The sequence below is a fragment of the Orbicella franksi genome, chromosome 7, assembly GCF_964199315.1.
Source record: "Orbicella franksi chromosome 7, jaOrbFran1.1, whole genome shotgun sequence".
In the NCBI taxonomy this organism is placed as follows: domain Eukaryota; kingdom Metazoa; phylum Cnidaria; class Anthozoa; order Scleractinia; family Merulinidae; genus Orbicella; species Orbicella franksi.
In genome coordinates, this window is record NC_138151.1 from 30,031,563 (window position 1) to 30,051,968 (window position 20,406).

General features: G+C 42.3%; 1 protein-coding gene across 2 annotated transcripts; it reads left to right on the forward strand.

The window, feature by feature from the left end:
- The first annotated feature begins 103 nt into the window (after window positions 1-103).
- Window positions 104-9,088, forward strand: LOC145492072 (cytochrome P450 10-like). 2 transcript variants are annotated; one of them, XM_081471387.1, is made up of 9 exons: window positions 104-703; window positions 1,883-2,073; window positions 3,318-3,602; window positions 4,174-4,271; window positions 5,574-5,740; window positions 6,315-6,393; window positions 7,382-7,538; window positions 8,332-8,375; window positions 8,762-9,088. In XM_081471387.1, exons 1-9 carry the CDS (start codon window positions 255-257, stop codon window positions 8,870-8,872), a joined length of 1,581 nt encoding a protein of 526 aa, XP_081327513.1. In that variant the 5' UTR covers window positions 104-254; the 3' UTR covers window positions 8,873-9,088. The 2 variants fall into 2 exon arrangements, with proteins under 2 accessions (XP_081327513.1, XP_081327515.1); XM_081471389.1 differs by lacking the exons at window positions 8,332-8,375; window positions 8,762-9,088 and having other exon boundaries at window positions 105-703; window positions 6,315-6,430; window positions 7,382-7,464.
- Window positions 9,089-20,406: the final 11,318 nt, after the last annotated feature.

Genomic DNA, 20,406 nt, shown 5'->3' on the forward strand with positions numbered 1-20,406 from the left:
TTTTAGCATCCAGCCTCAAAACGTTTTTACAGGGTCGCAATTTCAAAAAAGATGGTATCTTCAAATTGATGAGACGTTAGCTGACAAAATATGGCAAAATATACTGAAAACTGTCATGTTACTAAAACAATGTTGACACTTGATGCCGTGCACTAGTTGATTTGCCCTTCAGTGTCAATCTCAGTGGTCACTCGAGCCGTTCGCACCTGGATTCATTGAAGTGAATTTGACGGAATTCTTTCTCTTCCCACAAAATGAACGACGCGCTAACCCTGGTCTGTTCAGCGCTACTGATCTCAATCGTAGTTTGGTTGTTAAATCCTCTTGCAAAACTACACACCTTACTGAGCTATCTCTTGCGTGGAGACACAGGCTCGCATATTGCAAATCATTCGGAAGAAGTTCGCTCGTTCGAGGAGATGCCTGGTCCGAAGGGATTGCCATTTTTCGGCGACTTGATTAACTACGTAAGGAAAACCAAGTTTAAACCACAGATGGCAATGCTCCAAACGTCCTTCGAGAAATACGGGTCGATATTCAAGACGACAATTATGGGAACAACGATTGTTTCTATTCAAGATCCCAGGAATGTAGAAATCGTCTTTAAGGCCGACGGCAAGTATCCCGTGCGACCTGGGGAAGTCGTCAAAATAGGCGAATGGTGGAGGAAAAGCAGAAACCTTCCGAAAAATGTGGCGGCACTGTAAGTACAAACAAAATGAGCTGGCGTTGTATTTTCATCGAGGTATAGATGACATCAAGAAAGTTTAAGAATTGTTTAGGATGATCTTAAACTGTACCGAGTTCAGGAAAAGGATGAGAAATCACGCACTAGTTAATGAAGGATTAACAGGGAAAACGATGTCTTTTTGTCGTTCTTTTCCTCACTTAACTTAATTTTAACACTTTCATTTAATTATATAAAACGTCACAAACCCCTCTCTGAAGGCAAGAACAAGAAGTCGACGTAGCAACGTAGGAATTCATGGCTTAATATCTGTTTTGAACGAGGCCTGTCAGATCTCTGTTACAGGCAATTAAAACGAAAGAAAGTGTTACAACGGAGAGAAGAAAATGAACAAGACATTTTTGCAAATGTTACCTCTATTACATCTACATAAACTTTATGTCAAGAGAATATTTCTGAATATATTGAGGTGTATGTGCCCATTTGGGTTGTCACGCGATTCTTATCCTTGATAGTTGCGTGAGGAATGGATTAAGAAGAAGTCGCAGGTTAATATTTACAACTTTTTCTCTTAGAAGAGAAAAGTTCAGAACTCTATTGCCACATTTGGGCTATCGACTGGTCATGAGATTAGGCGTAAGACAACTCTCTGATTTCTGACATCATTCGTTAAGTTTGTAGTCTCCTCCGCAGCCGTTATTAGGGTCGTCACGCAACGCTTCTCCCCCACCAATGAGATGCACTTTGTTTCGCTTCACTTTGCTTCACTTTACTTCACGTAATAGGCACAGTTCTCGAACTGTAATTTATCAAATGTATTTCAATATAAAGGGTCTCCAACAAGATCTCCATACAACTGTACAATAATATAATACGGATGGACATTAATATCGCGGAATTGCTTAATCTTGTTTACTTGGTGGAGGAGAAGCGTTGCGTGCGTTGCGTGGCGACCCTAATAACGGTTGCGGAGAAGACTATTAAGCTTGGGGTGACTACAATCCTCGTCAAACACTCTGTTTACTTTATTGTATTTTATTTCATCTCATTTCATTTCACTTCATTTCACTTCATTTCACTTCATTTCGCTTCATTTCGCTTCATTTCGCTTCATTTCGCTTCATTTCGCTTCATTTCGCTTCATTTCACTTCATTTCACTTCATTTCATTTTATTTTATTTCATTTTATGACAGACAGGGGGAAGACTGGAGCCGAGTACGCCGAGCCTTGGCGTCCAAGATGCTTCGACCCAAAGAAATCCGTGAAAACCTCGACAACTTTAATGGGGTCACCAGGGATACTATAGAGCATTTGCTGGCAATAAGGGGAGACGATGGTGTGATTCCAGATCTCGAGAATGAACTTGCAAAGTATGCTTTCGAATGTAAGTTTGATAGCAAGGGTGATTTTGTGACTTTCTTTTACTTCTTGATCTAGCTTCTTTAATTACATCCTTTTTTATAATAAGAATATTGTTTTGCGGCCCAGACTAAATATTCTTACTTTTCCTGCCGATTTTAGGCTGAGGATACTCTTGTGAATATTCCTAGATTATAGAGTATGACATTTCCATGTTGTTGACTTTGATGACGTTGAAGCAATTTTGGAGCCAGACTACAGACAATAAAGCATGATGTGAGAAGTATCACTTTTTTGCAGAAATGTTATTAGGATCGAACGTACGGCTAGTGCTCTTTTTGTTGTCTTCTGGCTTGTTTTGCTCTTCGAATTTATAGTATGATTTAGTTAAAAACATATAATTGTATTGTATTTACAAATCTCAACACTCAAAATTACATTCATTTCAAAATCTCAGCCTCATGTTTATTCTTAAAATAATCTTAAAATTCCGCAATTTTCAGCCTCGATATTCTTTTACGATATACTCTTGCAAAAGAAAAGAGTTTATTAGATACACTTCGTTTCACTTCACTTTACTTCACGTAATAGGCACAGTTCTCGAACTGTAATTTATCAAATGCATTTCAATATAAAGGGTCTCCAACAAGATCTCCATACAGCTGTAAAATAATATAATACGGGTGGACATTAATATCGCGAAATTGCTTGATCTTGTTTACTTGATTGTTGATTGTGATTCCGGGGGGACGGGGTGCTTCTTATAATGGCCTATAGGGGGAGGTTCCGTCCGAAAGGGTATCGTTTTCAGGCTCCAGTTATATAAAAGGGCAAGGATTTCACAAGTAGAGGTACAGGGGTAAGGACATCTGTAGCGATAGACTATCTGTCATTCGATTATTTTAAAGGGCCTTTAATTAAGATATTTCGAACAGACGTACCTTATGGCTGTATCATTTCATTTATTATGCATTGCATGAAAATGACAAAAAGACTGAAATTTATGGCGACCAATTCATACAATGTAGTACGGGCCAGTTATGAAAGTATGTGAGAGAGGTACCTTTTGCGAATTTAAGTTACATACGAAAGGGGGGAACCTTTTCTGCCAAAATGATATACAAAACGGTAAGGGGTTGGAACTCGGGATGAAGCATCCCCCAAAAAACCTTCTAGAGTACTCACCCCTCCCGCCCCCCCCCCCCCCCCGCCCCCCGCTCCGCCGCCCGACCTGCGATTCTGAAGTTTCCTTTCTTGTTTCTTTTTCAGCTGTTGGCACCATGGCGTTTGATGTGAGAATTGGTCTTTACGATGACCCACCAAACAAGGAAACAGTCAAAATGATTGAGGCAACTAAAGAATCTTTTCGACTTTTGGGAGTGTTGTGCAGAGGTTTGGAAAACCTGTTGTTTGCGTTCGTGACAACTCCTAACTACAGAAAATATTGTAAAAACCAGGACATTGCAATAGAGATTGGCCAAAGGATCGTGGATGACAAGGTTTCAGAATTGAAGAAAATGGCAGAGGAAGGTGAAGAATTTACTAAGGATGGAGGTAAGGATTGTACAACTCATTGTGAGTTGAATTTGACGGAACGTTTCCACTAACACGCCTTAGTGTACTTTTATTAGCAACGTCTGGCGCATTTTCTTCACCTCTTACAAAGGGGCGATGATATTTTTGTTTTCGGTTGGCATGATGATGCAGACGATTGCCTGCAGGTCAGGCGGTTTGGAAAAAGAAGACTGAAGGACAAAGGGAAAGAAAGAACCCCCTTCCGTGATTTTCGAGAGCGCCCTTATGTATTTGCACTGAACTTTGTTGTTTATTAGTGTGCCAAGATGAGGAATTTACATTCGACAGAGGGAGATAAAAAGAAGAGACATGCAAACACTAGGGAACCATGGTTGTCCAGTCTCGCGCTACCTTTTAAGCCTTGTTGGCTAGCAGCTAGGAGCATGACACATTAAAATTAAAATTATATATATTTATCAGAATGTAAATATCATTACGATTCCGAATCGGGACTAAATCAACTCTTTCCCTATATTTGGCGGATGCACGAAAATTTTCTTTTTGACATAGCTTGAACGTTTTGACTAAATAGCATATTCATGTGTTGTAGCTGTACCTCTACTGACGTACCTCATCATGAAAGGCGAACTTACACCACAGGAGATTAACATGAATTCTATTTCGATGTTTAGAGCAGGAGTAGACACGGTGAGGAGTCTGTGAATGAAGAAAGATTTAGAACAGTGTTCGATACTGTCTTGTTCATGATGATAAATGCGAATGCAGCCATAACACTACTGGAAAAAAGACCTGGAAAGAATTTTCAGGCTTTGAACGGGATTAGAACCCACGACCTTTGCGATACCGGTGCAATGCTCTCCCAAATGAGCTATCAAAGCTACATGAGAGCGGTCGTGTGTGGGTTGGCCCTTTATTCCAGCGGTGTTATGGCTGCATTCGCATCTATCATTATATCTACAGTTAATTGCTACTGTTGGACATCTATTACTATGGAATTTACATACTTGAGCCGAGTATTACGTCCACTGAACATAAAGGGCCAAAATTAACCCACACACGACCGCTCTCATGTGGCTTTGATAGCTCAGTTGGAAGAGCATTGCACCGGTATCGCAAAGCTCGTGGGTTCGACTGAATCCCGTTCAAAGCCCGAAAATATTTTCAGGTCTTTTTTTCCAATAGTTTTATGGTTGCATTTGCATCTATCACCATGTCTACATTTAACTGCTACTGTTGGACATCTATTACTTTCTTGTTCGTAAAACGCAAATGGTACAAGACAAAGAAACCAGGCCTCCGGTATTCCAAAAAGGGTTTTATCTTGCGTTAAAATTTCATCATGTTTTAGAGGAAGTTTGTGAAATTTGAGACTTAAAATGGTGAAATTGCTGTTTTTCATCGAAGAGCGGAGGCAAAATTCCCCCTTTCAAGATTTGGAAATTTGGTTATTAGCGGTTACTACACCAACGTATAGCTACGGGCTTGATATAGATTTGAAGGAGGTTACTGTTCCGCAATTTTAGCGTCTGCATTTTTTAGTTCTTATGATTCCATATACTACTGGATGGGATGCTATAGAACACCTACCCGTGCGTCTTCTTCACTTTATCGGTCAATATGGCGATTTCTGAGGCGCTTAACTTGAGCTATCCACGTTAGCAGAATCTACACCCTCCTGGAATTTGCGAAGCCAGGAGTGATCTAAGATTCCTTGACAGGCATTACCTCGGGAGCAATGGCTAACTGAATAAAAATCTACCTTATCTTTCATTCTCTCTTGACTACACTCAATATTAAAACTTACGCAGTAAACATGACAACTATGACATACGAACCTATTTGTTCGACGTGACATTTGAATACTCGGTGTACTTAGGTTACAAGGCAAGCAATTTCTTCATGGCAAGCTTTGTCACAGTGGTCATCTTGGAGGGACCAATATCTGTTTGATCTAACAACTTTCTTAACGTCGGACTTTTATTCCCACAGACATCCGGCGGACTGCTTTGGCTACTTTACGATTTGGCGTGTAATGCAAAGGCGCAGGAGAAGTTGTATGATGAAGTGGTCTCCCTCATTGGGCCTCATGGAGATTTTACCCCAGAGAGCTTTGCAAAGTTGACTTACGGGAAGGCTTGTCTCAAAGAGAGCATGCGGTAACGAAAGAATTCCATTGTTTCTTCTTATATTAGCAGATTCAAGCCTGACTTGCCCACCTCATTTACCAATCATCCACCAATTCATCTCGTGACCCTGGGTTTTGGGAGGGTCATTGACTAAGCTACCTCAGACAATTGAGCTTCCAAATCAACGGCCTTTTCTCCAATTGGCCATTTCAGAGTTGCCAGCTGCGAAACCATTCATATGAAAATGTTTGCCACCTACAGGTTCATTTTCAGGCAAATCATACTCATCTTCAGATGAAAGGTTTGGCATGATGACTCGTTTTGAAACAGAGGCGCAAGGTAACTCAGAAATGGCCTATTCAAATCTCCTGGACTTTATTCTGCATAAATTCTGTGAGAAGTTGGTCTAGTAATAACAGGTTTCACATCTTTAAAATTTGGGTGGGAGAAAAAAGTATACACCTTGACCTTTGTTTATGGAGGTTATAGCTTTCATTCTAGTGAGTATCATTATTGTCAATTGAAAGGAAAATCATCATTATCGCTATCATCAGACATCATTGCTTTCGTTGTCGTTAATGTTATTTGTATTTTTAACTCTCAGATTGCATCCTGGTGCCTTTGCTTGGGGACGCGTTCTGACGCAAGAAGTGGTTCTATCCGGTTACAAAGTTCCTCCCGGAGTGAGTAAAACTGAGGCACAATCGCATTCAGTTGAAGGTCTACGAGCTTGTCTACTTTTAGTTTCCTTCACACTTTTTTTTCATCTTTACTGCCTTCTTTTTGGCCCGTCTGTCTTTCTGTCTGTCTGTCTGTCTGTGTGTTTGTTTGACAGTACTGCGCCTTTCGTCTGTTTAATGCTGTCTGTGTCTCTGATTCTGTGTCTACCTGTCTGTCTGCCATGTCTGTCTGTTTTCCATCAATTCTCTACTGATGCTTATATATGGCTTTTATTTTGGCAAGTAGAGTGGTGGTCTGTGTTATAAAACGGGGCAATACTTCAAGGGCAAACCTCAACCGTTTCATTTATTTAAATAACAAATGATAAAGAGGGATGAAAAGACAAGGATGAACTTCTCGACCATCCTATGTAAAGAGCCACAACAGATTTAATAATTAGCTGATGTTTCTCTTGTTTAGCTAAGGCCAGGTTTAGCATGGAGGAAGTACCCGGGGGTCTATATGTCCACTTACAAAAAAGAATGAGGAGTAAAAGAGACTCCCATATAGGTTTTATTCCAAGGGTTATCCTAGCCTATTCCAGGCTCTCGGTCAGTGGCGACGATTGAAAAAGCGGGCGGACAATCAGACCCCGCTCGTCCCCACTGACCGAGAGCCTGAAACAGGGTACGGTAATCCCTGCAGAGGTGTTTTTAGAGTCTAGAGATGGTATCAGTTTTTCCGCTGATACTGTTACCACGCTGGATATTTTCGTGTACGATGAAAATGCGTGTAAAGCAGATTGGATTGTTCACAGGGCTCTCCTCCTGGGAATTTCAAAATCGACAAGGATTTAAAATAGCTGCAGACGGACAACCTTGGGAATATGGCCTGTCTTACCCTTTATCTCCTCTTTCCACTTGTATTATACAGTCTTCTTGATTTACTTCATTCGTTCGCTAAATTTAAATAAATTCTGAAATTAGACTTGTCCAACATCTTTATTTTCAGACCATCGTTAGGTATTCCAATTACCTTGCGGGACGTTCAGAGAAGTTGTTTAAGTTCCCCTTGGAGTTCAAACCTGAACGTTGGTTGAATGATGACTTGGGAAAAATCCATCCATTTGCCATTTTACCATTTGGAGTCGGCGCTCGCATGTGCATCGGTACGTTATATTTTTTCACCAAAATGCATCGATATTTGATTTAGATCAAGAAAAAACTCCATCCTGCTTTGGATTTCAGTAAGTATACATGCTCCGTCTCACGAGATCACCCTTGGAAACATTCGATATACGCTCTGTAAATCAAGTCCCACTCTCGACCATAACTTTCTACATGCACTTTTGGGTTGAGATTTGCTTTTCTGTGTAACTTAAGCTTTTTTTAGGGGCTTCATTTTAGAGGACATTGAGGGTTTCTGAACACCGCAGTACCGTACAAAAATTCAGCAAATCGCCAAATACCGCAACACTTCAATACCAAGTCGAAACTTAGATGTCACACCGAAACCACTACTCTGTATGTCAAGTTTAGAACAAATAACACAGAAAAAACAAGTAGGAATTTGTTTATAAACGTTAAGTCAGGTAATTTTTGATTTAGACAAAACAAACAAACATCCATTGGCGTGTTGGCTAATAATTAACAAAATATAACTTACCCTTTCCCGATTGGAAACTTGATAAGGCTCGGAAAACGTAGGAGGACTTAGAGGATAATTTTTAATATCGTCAATAATGCTAAAAAAACGCATCCCGCAGGTTCGGATAAATACTGCAATTTTGCAATTCGAGATTGAAATTACCGAAATACCGCAAGAAAAATTGTCCAATACCGCAAACTCCAATGTAATTTTACAATCTACATCACAAGAGCCCGTCATAAAGTTTTTAGATGGCGATTGCTTGTGTTCCGCTGGTTTTGATTTTGTTGTTTTTCTTGTACACTGTTTCACAGGGCGTCGCATTGCCGAAACCGAAATCTACCTTCTGGCTACAAAGGTAAGGTAGTTCTCTGCATGGCTCCCTTAAAGTTGTAGGAGCGTCGTGATAGAAACCAAACTTACGACAACATAAGGCTATTGCAACTTAAAAAAGCTTGAAAAAATATTTTTATTTTTGCTGTGGATCTGGTGATCCTTTCCGTGAAAGGTCAGTTTTGTGTGATCATTCCAAGCGTAGAGCAAACCCAACACACCGTACTAAATAAATTTCGCGAGAACCTCTTGACACTGTGAGTGATTCTACTTTATAAACAATGCAAATGAATATGTGAAGGACCAAATCTGATCATTCATGTCTTTCCTTTATGAACCATATTATTACGGTATTAGCTGTTATGTGATAAGGGTGATAATCTCAACCTTAATCTGTGTCGTGCTTTTCAGTTGGTGCAGCGTTTCCGTTTGGAATACCACGAGGACCCTGTAGAGATGGAGTTCAGATTACTCGCTGTTCCTGACAGGCCGCTGAAAATAAAATTGATTGATCGCGAGTAATTATGATTACCTAAGTTAGCGAGGACAGCTGGCCTCTCGATGACAAAGGAACGTCTTTTTAGGGAAGTGGTCAAAACTATTATACATATAAGGGACCCACTAAAATAACTTGAGACTACCGTCTCTTTCTATAGCCCCCTACCCTTATCCAGATACCAAGGATTTCTTTTATAGCCCCTCCCCCCCCTTATCCCTTAACCTATGGTCTCTTGCTTAACCCCCCCCCCCCGCCCCCCCCCCCCCACCCCTACTACACACACAAAAAGAAACGCACAGAGAGAAACTGTGTGCCGGGTTGCGTACACTATGGTCACATTATTGTTCCTTTAATCGACCTTACAATATACAATCATCTCTGGTTTGCATACCTTTAAAAATTAGAAATAAACCTTGTGGATATTTGAAAACAAGTTCAACAATCATGTTAAAGATTTTTTAATGACGAAACACAAAAAATCACCACATTGTTTTGCGCTCAAGTACATGGCGTCCCTTTAATGAATGCCTGCTTACGCGAAGCACATTAACTCTGAACATAAACATAAACTGTGGACTACCGTAATAGTAATTAACCAGCTTTCATATTGCTAAAAACTATCGACGCACAAACCACAGAATTGAGTGGCACTCTCTTCAATGCGTAACCTAGAGTAGCTAGGAAACTTTCTGTAACCGTTTTGTCTGTAGAGCTAAGACGCTAGCCTACTAACTTTTAAAAACACTTCTGAACAAGTTTACGAGCTTTATGACGCTAAAATCTCAAAAAAAAGTGAAAAATTATTCCCGCAAAAGTCGGTGGTTCACAAATCAGGCACAGGTAAATGCATATTTCACGGATCATGAAAAAAATCAAAAACCAGTTTCCCGAGGACGGAAAAGTGTAGATAAGATATTTTCACGAATCACGGAAAAAATAAATCCTAATTCACGTTTCACGCAAAGCAAAAATGCCCATTCACGCGTCACGAAAAAAGTATAGGGGACCCTCTGTCGACAATTACCGATAATTACAATTTATTCGCCACGTAAAAGTAAGTTTACGCGCAAGTCTATTGACTGTTTTGCGTGTTGTATTTACTACTAGTGTTCGGCTTGACTCAGGCAAGACCATGGTTTTGATCCTCCATGTGGATCTCATCAGTTGCTGGTATTTCTCTGTACGTCTGAAGTTAAAGCCTTACACGACTTCTACGGTTCGTGACATTTGTACATTTGCCATTCTCTGTTCGGTCCCTCGCCCTTTTTGTTGCTTCACTTGTATCTATGAAGGGATCTTCATGATGTGTTATAAGGAGGAATTTTAAGTATAGTTGAGCCGTGACTTTTTAGAGGTCATAGGTCTGCATGATTTCTGATGTTATCTGCATAGTTTGACGCCTCTGTAATTTGTCATGTGTTTGTGCATTTTTTGGGCTCATTTCTATTGCAAGATATGTTTTTATGTCTTATGTTGAACTAAGCCGAACAATGACATACAACACGCAAAACAGTCAATACCCGGGTCCCTGAGGTTTTTCTTGATTATTCTCTCTTCTTGATTTTCTCCACATGAGAGAGCCGAAAGAAAGCCTGAGAGAGCCACGAAGTAGCCTGCGAGCAGGCTCAGTTGGAGCACAAGTGCGCGCGGCGTAGCCGCGAGCGCGAAATCGAGCGGTGAAGCCGGGAGACCAGTAGCCTGCGAATTGCTGGTTTTCAGTGTCACGCAATTCAAAATAGATCAAAATAAAAATCAAAGCAGGTCAATAGATAAAGTCCAGAATTTGGGAAATGAAAGAAGGTAAATATACAAAGACTCTCGCCAAAATTCTGGTCACAGTAATTTTTCTTATGCGAGATACGTGGAGAAATTTTTTACCCAAATTTATAGAGATTTGTAAGGAGACGCCATGCTGGTGCCCATCCGTATGGGCACCAACATGGCGGCCGGAAACCAACAGAAACATCTGTCACTGAGTTTTGCTACAAAAGCGTGAATTTATCCCTCGAGGAACTCAAAAACATTAAAATAATACTTTTCCTAAGACATGAACTGTTCAGATAGCCAAGTTCCCCGAAATAAGTCACTTTTTTAACCATCATGACAGCTCCCTAGGCCGTCATGTAAATGCCGCGTCACGCAAAAGCTTAGAAATTCAAGTGTAGTGTATCACAAAACCAAGAACCCATTCGAAGCGAAAATTTGTATGAATATTAGTCCTCAGCTGCTCTTAAACATCATTAAAAGAAAATCTCAGGAAGATCAATAGTTTTATAGTTCGAATTTTAGTGACGTCATGTGAAAACCAGCTATAGCGGCTCCCGGTGAGCCCGAACGAAACGAGGGAGTCTGCTCCTGGTATCATGATATGACTGGTTAAATCGCTGATTGTTGACATCTTTGAGATGAATATTTGACAGATCTTTGTAAAATTATACGACTCCAACGGTTCGTTACAATAGTGCATTTGCCGTTGTCTTTTAAGTTTCGGTCTCTCGACCTCTCGTTATTTTACAAGTGATTCTGAAGGGTACTTTGTGCTCTGTTACGAGGAGGAATTTTAAGTAGAAGCTAGTGGAGTGGAGCCGTTTGGCTGTGTTATAGCAATTTATTTAGAGGTCAAAGGCATGGTTTCCGGACTTTCCGCTGTTATCTCCTTGTCGCTTCGCAGAGTTTGACACCTCTATCATGGGCTTATTATTTCCTTAGGCTCATTTCAGTATTGCAAAATATGTTTTAAGCTCTCTAAGTATTGGCTCTGGAGGGACAAAGTGTTTGAAATATTCCGTGAACATGTTGCTTACTTACACTCTATATTATGACGCCCGGCCTGGCTATTTGATTAACTCGATTAGAACTGTTTGCAAGTACCGAGAATGTAGCTTCTTGACGGGTCTAATTACCTCATTGACTGATTTGTTACAGGCTTATCACCAAGGGTGGATAGGCACATCAAAAACAAAGCCTACAGGCTCCCCTGTCCCCGCCCCGATTTGGTCTCAGAATTCTTCTGTTTCGCGCTCGCCGAAATCTTTTTCCGTCCTCGCCGGGAGCCTGTTCGAAGGCTATGAGACGAGAAAGTGAGCCTGCTCTGATCTCTGCAATTTTTTTTTATTATTTCCAGCCCGGAAACCGCAGAAAAGAATAAAGTCAATTGATTTTCACCGGAAGTATGAGCTTTGGCAGCTCAGATTTCTCGGGAAAATTGTAAATCTTTTTCATAACAACATGTAGGCGCGATATCCGTTGTTGATAAAGTTTTGCCGAAGAAAAAGTGTCAAAGTTTATGTCTATTAAGGACACACACTTTGATTCCAAGTGATCTTGCTTTGGCAATCTGGTCTTTGGCGATGCTGGTAAACGGGCAAACGCCTTTATGTTGTTTCGTTGCCCGCTTACAATCACATACGTTTGTAATATTTAACTCTTCCCATATGCAGTCGGCAACACGACAAGTACGTCTTGATTCATTAACATACTTTCAACTGCTATTTCCTGCTCCCTCTTTAGTTTGAAATTTAACCAGAAATAGACTGGACCTTTGTTAAAACATCAATAATATGCGTACTCAACTCTTCCTCTGACTCCAAATGTGGACGACTTGTTTTTTATTGTGCGGTAAATTACCGACTCCATGGGGATTTAATCGCTCCTCATCAAACATGGTAGATTGACAGTTTTCTCGCCTTTCCCGCTTTTCGACCAATGGTATTTCACTTCGCTTTGCTCTCCGAATTCTTCTGTTTCGCGCTCGCCGGAATTTTTTTCCGTCCTCGCCGGGAGCCTGTTCGCAGGCTACTTCACTAGACTCCTTCCCGCCGGATCACTTTGCTTATCGACGCTCGCGCTTGTGACTTAAAGGTGAGCCTGCTCGCAAGCTAGCTGTGAAACTTCGCGGCTCTTTTGCAGCTCTCTCATGTGGAGAAACATCAAGAAAAACCTCTGGGACCAGGGTAAACCGTCAACAGACTTCATCGTAAACAGCTACATTTGAATCATGTGGTGCCAGAACGACCAAAAGGGGGAATAAACCTATACATCGAGCTCGAGAAACATAAGCTCGATCAGATAGCTGTAAGAAACCAAAGAATGTCTTTTGAGAAACGTATAGCTTTCTCGAAGTAAAGGTACGGTGTCTCCGAGGAAAAACGTACGCAAATCGGATATCCGTGATAAGAATCAATTGCAACATACTACTTGCAAAGTGTTCTAATCAAACAGTCAGGCCTGGCATCACAATATAGAATGCAAGTAAGCAACATGTTCACGGTAAATTTCATATTTTGTCCCTGGAAAGCAAATACTTGTATCTTGCAATAGAAACGAGCCAAAACAATGGTATGCATAAACACATGGCAAATTACAGAGGTGTCAAACTCGACGAAGTCACATGCAGATAACAAAGGAAATCATGCAGACCTATGAATTCTAAAAAATTGCCATAGCACGGTCTAACGGCTCAACTCGACTTAAAATTCCTCCTTTTAACACAACATGAAATGCCCTTCATAAACACGAGTGAAGCGAAAAAAAAAAGGTCGAGTGACCGAACAGAGAACGGCAAATGTTGTTTCGCACCACGGATCAGGGTACTACTCGAATTGAAGACACACCAGGAAAATAAAGTCCACGGGATCTACCAGTTGTTTTGAACTAATTTAATCAGCACAAGCTAGCTAGTCAACTGAAAGCAAAGGCATACATGTGGGTTGACTATAGCAATTCTAAAAAATCGGATCTAACCTAAAAACGAAACAGCAAAAAACATTCTCCACCATATTGTCAATATACTCACAATTCTGTAAGGCGTAATCCCGTTTAAGACGCGTTATTTTCCTATTTTTGTACAAAGAGCACAAACACACTGTTTTCGATAAAAGGATTACTTTCTACTGATCTCTTGATATCCTACTCGTACCAATCCACGAACGAGAGCCATAATCCGATTGGCTACTAAAGCAAAAATGGCGGGAATCTCGCGTGTTCGGTTTTATCACTAAGAAAACAAACATAATGTCTAAAAATAAACAAAACTCTCAACGAAGTGCAAAACACTCGGCCCCAGTGCGGAAATTAGAGCCCTAATTGAGCAACGATCAATATAAGCACGAAGTTCAATTCGACTATATCTTATAAGCTAACAGTTCAGCGTTCTCCAGTAATATATAGTCTTTATTGTTCCTCTCCACTAAGCTCTTGTTTTGTGGCAATAACGCACAGCTTGTGGATCGGGCGGTCGTACTCGCCATTCCGAGTCCTAATGCGTACCTTCCTGACCAATCCATCCTTGCCCGGGTAGGTGTTGGTGATCAACGCCATCTCCCACTGTGATCTCTTACGGTTTGGGTTGAGCTCCAGGACCAAATCGCCAATTTTGACATTCTCTCTCTTCTGAAACCGCTTGTTCCGCGGCAGCAGTGTCGGCGCAAAGTACTTTATCCAACAAGTCCAAAATTCGCCAGCTCTGTTTTGGACACTCCTCAGTAAATGCCTGGGATTAACTCTGATTTCTTGCTCGGGTTGGGGAGGAGGATTGTGTTGTCCGATCAGGATGTCGTTCGGCGTAATTGGTGGTTCTTCCCAGACGTCCTCGGAACTTGGGTAGAGGGGCCGGCTGTTGATCATGTAGGTAGTTTCAGCCAGGAACGTCCTCCACTGTTCTTCAGTAAACGCCTGGTTCTTGCACACACTGTTGAGGGCTTGTCTGACGGACTTGATTAGCGACTCGACAATTCCGTTTTGGTGACTTGCATGTGGGGTGTTCCACTGCCACTCGAAATTGCAGGCAAATTCCTCTGAAACGGTGCTTTGTATCTTGGGAATGTCCCAGCCTTGCATCACCTCCCTCAAGTATTCCTGTGCTCCAACAAAGTTCGAGCCACAGTCCGACCAGCACACGTTTGGGTGGCCGCGTAGGCACGCGAATCGACGGAAGGCCATTAGGAAGGCTTCAGTTGTTTTGTGTGTTACAAGCTCCAGGTGAATTGCTCTGGTTGTTGTGCAGGTAAAGATAACGACTTGTGCTTCTTGGAGTGTTCTCCGGTTCAATCGGATCTGCAGTGGTCCGAACATATCCATGGCTGTGTTCGAAAATGGGGGAAATCCGGCTGCTACTCGCAAACTTGGTACTTGGCCCATTAACTGATCGAGGGGTTTTCTGCGCAGTTTCCGGCAGATGACGCACTTGCTTACAACGGCCTTGGCCATTTTCCTGAGCCCGATAATCCAAAATTTTCGCCTTGCTTCATGCATCAGGCTCTTGTAGCCGCAGTGTCCTCGTTTCCGGTGTAGGTGACGCAAGAGGAGGATCGCCAGTTGATGGTCTCTGGGCAACACGGTAGGGTTTCTCATGTCTTTCGGGAGGATTCTGGCATTTTCAAGACGGCCATGAGCTCTGATTAGTCCTTCCTCGTCAGTTTTGGCGATTAACTTCTCGTCGAGGCGTGGTATGTCTATTGGAAGCTGACTCCATTTTAACAGCTGTAATTCTGAGTGCTTGAGTTCTTGAACTGTCAGGAAGCTTTTTGGTACAGCTCTGCGTCTTGTAGCTTCAACAAAACGATGCACGTAAGCCAGGACTCTGCGGATCTTTGTGAATGTCGAGCATCTTTGCAGCAGGTAGCTAAAGATAGGATTGTTCTCCTTTCCTTCAGGAATGGAGATGGCGTGGAACTCTCTTGTTTTATCGTCTCTTTTGTCAACTTGCATCTGCTTCGTGGTAGTCTTCATTTCTTTCAAAGTGTCTACTCGTTCCTGGTGAGGACTCTGCTCATCGTCTTGAAATTGAGGCCATTCGGTTTCCGGCAACCTTAGAAACGGCGGTCCTGCCATCCAGCTTTCGAGGTCACTGGCCGCAATTCCTCTAGTGAGGGCATCTGCTGAGTTGTACTTGGACTTGATATAGCGGAATTGTTCTGATCCCACTGTTTCTTGAATTTCTGCAACTCGAACTGATACAAATGGTCTGAATTCCCGAGGTGGGGTCTTGATCCACGATAGGACAGTTTGAGAGTCTATCCAGAAGGTCTTGTCGTAATCCTTGAAATTAACAAAGGCCAGTGCCTCTTGGCATGTTCTGTAAATCCTTGTGAGTGCTAGGCACCCCAAGAATTCAAGTCGAGGGATCGTTTTCTGTTTCAGCGGTGCAACAAAGGGCTTGACAATCACGGGGACGCACTGATGGTTTCCATCGTGTAACTTCCAGCGGAGGAAAATAGTAGCGCCATACCCCAGTTCTCCTCCATCCGCAAAGCCATGTACTTGAGGTGGACCGATTGCCTCTGTTGGTTTCAGTTTACGGTCAAATTTAAAGGTAAGAAGTCGATTTATGATTTCTTCACTCTCCTTCCACTTTTGCTGTGTTGCCTCTGGGATGATGTCGTCCCAGCCGTATCCAGCACTCCATAGCTCTTGCAGGTCAATTCGGAATTTAAGCGTCACTGGTGCGACGAGGCCAATAGGATCCCACACCTGGGCTAGGAGGGCGAGGCAGGTTCTCTTCGTGAAGTCTTTATTCTGTCTCACAACGGAATCCTTCTTTAGAGAAAATGTGTCTTCTTGCTTGTCCCACTTGTGACCAAGCAAATCTGTATAGCGCTCATCCTTGGTTTGGTCGACTTCTGGCCTGTTCGAGTGCCAAGCCTTAATCTGAAATTGACCCTTTCCAAGCACCTGGTCAATTGTAGTGGTGACATGCTTGGCTTCAACAGTGGTTGACCTGGATCCACCAATGTCATCAACGTAGGTTCGTTCCTGGAGCTCTTTTGCTGCTTCGGGAAACTCATCTTGTGACACTTTGGCCAGGATGTTGATGGCATTCGAAGCAATGTCCGGAGCTGGCTTGTCACCAAAGTTTAGTCGGAGCCACTGGTACACGGTGGGAAGATCATGCTGATTCTTTCTCCACAGGAATCTATGGAAAACCTGATCATCTGGGTGTACCAGCACCTGGTTAAACATCTTGCGGATATCTCCAGAGTACCCAACTTCATCCCAGCGCCATGCTGTCAAAACGTTGGGCAGGCTGTTGATGTAATTTGGTCCCTTCTCTAAATGATCATTCAAGGAGAGACCATCGTGACCTTTGGAAGAAGAATCAAACACAAGTCTGACTTTTGTACTCTTTTCTGGGGTAAATACTGCTTGTAATGGCATATACCATTCTGGCTGACTGTGATGGACATGTTCATGTGGTACCTTGATTACAAAGCCTTGATCCACCAGTTTTTGAACTTCTTCACTTACGATGTCAAAGCAATCTTTCTTCTTAAACGATCTCTCCGCACAGTACATTCTCTTCAAAGCAATGTCATAATTGCTTTGCTTCGGAGGCCCAGTTTCTTTCCATGGCATTCTTACTTGTACTCTTCCGTCCACCAGTGTTGTCGAGGCTGAGAGGGCTTTCACGAACTTGTTTTCGCGTAGAACATTTTCGCTGCAGGTACACAGTTGCGTCGGTCTGACTCCTAAGAAGTCTTGATGAACGAGTTTCTTGATGTCTTCTACAGCATTCACAGTTGCGACGTCTACTGATTTGATTTCAGGCATGTCTTTTGAATCTGGATCTACTTGGCCCAAAACATACCAGCCAAAACAATTCCTCTTAGCAACAGGTTCTCCGGGAAAGCCGCTGGCTGTGTGGATGTCAACAAAGGCGTCGACAAAGTCAGTGCCAATGAGTAGGTCGACCGTACCACCGGAGAGATGTAACTTATCTACTATTGACTTGAGGTGAGGATAGCTTTCAATTGATTTTCGTGATACATTCTTGGCGTTGCTACAAGGCTTTCGAACTGTGTGTACTTGAAGATTCTTCAGAATATCTTCATCGGCGGGTGATGCGATCTCAACATCTATCATCTCGGAAACTTCTGCTTTCTTTTGTCCACCAGCTAAGTTCATAGTTAGGTGCGTCTGAGGACCGGATAACCCCAGTTGTTTCGCAGCCTTTTTGGATAGAAGACTCGTGTTTGAGCCAGTGTCTAACATCGCGAGTATGTCGTTAAGGTTTCCATCGCTGTCTCTGACCTTGACCTTTTGCACTGGACAAATACCGAGAGCGTTTTTAACTTTCCTGGTCTCCTCGTTATCCCTTCCTTGAAGGCTGCGGTTCTCAACTACAGGTGGAGTACCTTGGCTTCTGAAGATCGGTGCGTCGGGACTCAAAGTGGACTGCAAGGGTTCGTTGTTCTTCTCGCTGTGCAGGGAACGGTGATGGTTCTTCTTACATTTATCACAAGATGTACCGTCAGCCTTTTTGCAATCGTTCGTGTGATGTGACACTCTTAGGCATTTCCGACATCTTCTATTCTGCCTCACGATCTCCCATCTTTGCTTGAGATTTGATCCTTGATACACAGGGCAGGAAGCAAGAAGATGCTTTGATTTACAGCCGAGGGGACATGATTCGTCATCGGTCATACTGGCATCATTGAAATGTTGATCCGTCTTCCTACGGTAAGGTGGATCTCGCCCCCTTTCAGCTTCTGTTTCTCTCTTGCCCCTAGATCGGAGCGTTGCCTCGTGGTGGAGCCAAGTAACTAAATTGGTGACATTTTCTTCTTTCTTTTCACGTTGCATCTCCCTGCCGAAGTCTGCATTATCTTTCGGTTCAAGTTTCGACAGGAGTCTGGACATGAAGAACGGCGCTTCAGAGGCTTCTTGAACATGACATCCATTGTCCTCCATATCACTCACAAATACGGATATTGAGGTGGCGTAACGAGCCAGACTCTTAGGATCGCTTCTTACAGCACCATAATTATTGATCTCAGCCAGGAGCTCATCCATCAGCTTCCTTTTGTCCGCGAATTCAATGTCGAGAATCTCCCACGCTCTATCTATGTCTTTGCAAGTTTTCACTTGGTCTGTCCACCAGGACCCCTTTGGCATGGCTTTACGGAAGCGCTGGAGCTGTTCATCCTTGTCTTGGTCATATTTGCTCATCCAATGGTTGAACTCATTCTTCCAGGTCGCGTATGTTTTTCGGGACCCGTCCCATGATGGAACTGAGAGCCTTTCTAATCCACTTACTTTCGGTTTGGTGGCCATATTTTGTGCCATTTGTTTTACTGCTTCAGCAACTGCTCCAAGGACTTCAGTGTTTTCAGAGGTATTTTGCAATTGAGAGGCACTGAGTTCCTTTTGATAATGCGCATATTTTTGCAAAGTTTCCAAATATCTTACTTTGATTTCATCTCCACATTTCAGATTCTCTGCTATTCTTTCGTCTTCTGAAGTGACACCGTCTTCGACAAATCTGTCAGCAATGGCCTCTATCTGCTTCTTAATCGCCCTGTACTTTGACTCAATCTCGTTAAATATGGCTGCTAACAAGTTCAGTTCAGGTTTCACAGAATAAAGTGCTTCAAATTCGTCGAATAATTCATTAAGAGCATGTATAGCGTTATCTCTTTTCCCAGAGAGAGTCTTGAAATCTATCTTGGGCGGCATCGTGATGCGATTAAATTCTTCTCGTTCTTACAGTGTTCTTTTCCTTAGCCTCGTTTTCATGCAAAATATTTGATGCGAGGTGTCCCACGATCCCCAATCTTGGAACTAAACAAGGCGGTATTCATAAACTCTTAAAGCAAGAACGAAAGTAAATCAGAAAGCCTCTACCTTTGTCTGAGAAGTCTTGCCTTTGACGAAGTGCAGGTTTTCAAAGACGGTCGGTCGCTCCTTTATGCTGTCAGTTGTCCTTGTTTCCCTGTCGTTTTGACGTGCTTCTCGATGACGGGTTGACCTTTGGTATGTATCTTCGTATTGTGTAGAATTTTGACTGTTTCGCACCACGGATCAGGGTACTACTCGAATTGAAGACACACCAGGAAAATAAAGTCCACGGGATCTACCAGTTGTTTTGAACTAATTTAATCAGCACAAGCTAGCTAGTCAACTGAAAGCAAAGGCATACATGTGGGTTGACTATAGCAATTCTAAAAAATCGGATCTAACCTAAAAACGAAACAGCAAAAAACATTCTCCACCATATTGTCAATATACTCACAATTCTGTAAGGCGTAATCCCGTTTAAGACGCGTTATTTTCCTATTTTTGTACAAAGAGCACAAACACACTGTTTTCGATAAAAGGATTACTTTCTACTGATCTCTTGATATCCTACTCGTACCAATCCACGAACGAGAGCCATAATCCGATTGGCTACTAAAGCAAAAATGGCGGGAATCTCGCGTGTTCGGTTTTATCACTAAGAAAACAAACATAATGTCTAAAAATAAACAAAACTCTCAACGAAGTGCAAAACAAATGTACAAATGTCACGAACCGTAGAAGTCGTGTAGGCTAGCCATTTTACAAGTTTGTACAAGCCGCAGAATGTCTTACATCCTCACATACGTACGAGTTCCGCTAGCAACTACAGACGTACATAGTATTTTAGAAATACCGTCAACTGATGAGATCCACATGGAGGATCAAAACCATGGTCTTGCCTGAGCTAAGCCGAACAGTGGCAAATACAACACGCAAAACAGTCAACAGACTTGCGCGTAAACAGCTACATTTGAATCATGTGGTGTCAGAACGATCAAAAGGA